General features: G+C 56.9%; 1 protein-coding gene across 1 annotated transcript in view; it reads right to left on the bottom strand.

Moving 5' to 3' along the window:
• Positions 1–1,304, bottom strand: part of LOC113211653 (cytochrome P450 6A1) — an 8,072-nt gene extending 6,768 nt beyond the window's left edge. Inside the window, exons 1-3 of the mRNA XM_052275917.1 lie at positions 994–1,304; positions 666–866; positions 7–355 (exon numbers count right to left, since the gene is read on the bottom strand). Coding sequence (XP_052131877.1) covers positions 7–355; positions 666–866; positions 994–1,299 — 856 coding nt within the window. The 5' untranslated portion in view covers positions 1,300–1,304. The remainder of the gene's footprint in view (positions 1–6; positions 356–665; positions 867–993) is intronic.
• Between the last annotated feature and the right edge of the window lie 393 nt (positions 1,305–1,697).

Here is a 1,697-nt window from a genome sequence, read left to right as displayed (position 1 = left end):
CGAAGCCCTCGTTCTTGAGCTTGATGAGCAGGTTGAGCATGTCCGCCCGCTCGACGCCGTTGCGCTCGCGGTGCGTCACCATCTCGTCGACGATGTTGATGAAGAAGCTGTTGACGTCGTCGGGCAGGGCGCGGATGCGGAACAGCCTCATGATGGTGTTGTCGAAGAAGGTGAGGAGGGCGCGGATGTTGACGTCGAAGCAGGGGTCGAAGATGCGCTGGCCCATGCGCCGGAACTCGGACTCGGGGTTCTTCATGGAGTTGGACTCGATGCCGAACGCGACGGAGGAGATGATGTCCGTGGTGAAGCGCGCCACCAGCTCACGCACGTCCTCCTGGTAGAGACCGCCTCCGGCCTGCAGACGCAACGTGATTTCGACGTCGATGTATCAAACGACATATGCATGTGACCGTGACCTAGTCGCGACGTTTCATTATTCGCATTTATGTCCGTCATTGTAAGCGACCCCGACCTCTAAAGTGTTCAGCTGGCAAACGCGTAGGTGCTTGACTGGATATTTGAGCACTCTAAAAGAGTTGGACTGAGAGGTTCAACACTTTTCGAGGTTATTCAAATTTACAGATTATACAACTGTGTGACAAGGTGTTGGAGACTTGCAAGTGCTTTTGCCATTTGAACACCGGTAACTAGAGAACGCGTCGTACCTTGAGGGAGGAGTCCACGTGCTCGCGCAGGTGGCCCGCGCACTCGCTGATGGTGTTGAACATGTACTTGATCTTGCCCGTCGTGAAGGTCGGGCTAAGCTTGACGCGCATGTTCCTCCAGGGCTTCCCCGACAGCATGAAGAGGTGCCCGGTGAGAGGGTCGTAGTCGTGGTCCGAGTACATGCCGCGCCCGTTGAAGTCCTGCGGGCAAAGAGACTCATTTTCAGAGGGAAATTCTCATTTGAAAACTTAACTTAACTTTTCTGTTGAGCTACGGTCGCGGACTGACGACCTTGTTGAAGTTGAAGTGACGTCACTGTCGCCGCACCTGGAACTCCTTGGTGAAGACCTGGCGGATGATCTCCGGGTCGTGCAGGTGGAGCAGCGGCGTGGCGGAGAAGTACGTGCCGATGTAGCGCTCGTCGCGGTGCCGGCGGTAGACGTCGTCGGCGACCTGGAACAGGCTCTTCCTGCCCAGGATGCTGTCGGCGAAGTTGCCCCACGGCATGACGGCCGGCACGACGGGGACCTTGCGGCGCTGCCAGTAGCCCATGCTGTGGCGCAGGTAGGCGTACAGCGCGGCCACCAGCGCCAGCGCGCCCCCGCACACCACGACCACCAGCATGACCAGCATGGCCGCTGCAAAGGGGGCCGGAATCATAATACCAGGGAAACATTTAGCAGCACTAGGAAAAAACATTAGCAAGACCAGAAAAACGTTTTGCAACCCTAATAAATTTCGTGATAAGTTATTTCAGCACAAAACCCCGAGTAGTTACACACAAAAATTTCAAGTTAAAACAACCTTGTAATGCTGTGTGCTGCATCCCAACTAACCTGGGTGTTTTGCTGTGGTGTGGTCGCCTTTGTAGAGGAGCTCGCACTAGCAGAGAGGCGGTCGCGGACCGGGCGCCCAACAGTCCTGCAGGCGAGTGGGTCTCGAACGGCAGTCCGCTGCCCTGCCCGAAGGAGTTCTGCACAAGTTCTCGGTCCCCGACCCGAACCGATTGGCATGCCAGCTCGCCCCCCCCC

Source organism: Frankliniella occidentalis, unplaced genomic scaffold, assembly GCF_000697945.3.
Source record: "Frankliniella occidentalis isolate FOCC.00 unplaced genomic scaffold, Focc_3.1 Scaffold1176, whole genome shotgun sequence".
In the NCBI taxonomy this organism is placed as follows: domain Eukaryota; kingdom Metazoa; phylum Arthropoda; class Insecta; order Thysanoptera; family Thripidae; genus Frankliniella; species Frankliniella occidentalis.
The sequence above is the reverse complement of the archived record's forward strand: the minus strand, read 5'-3'. Positions and strand labels throughout refer to the sequence as shown.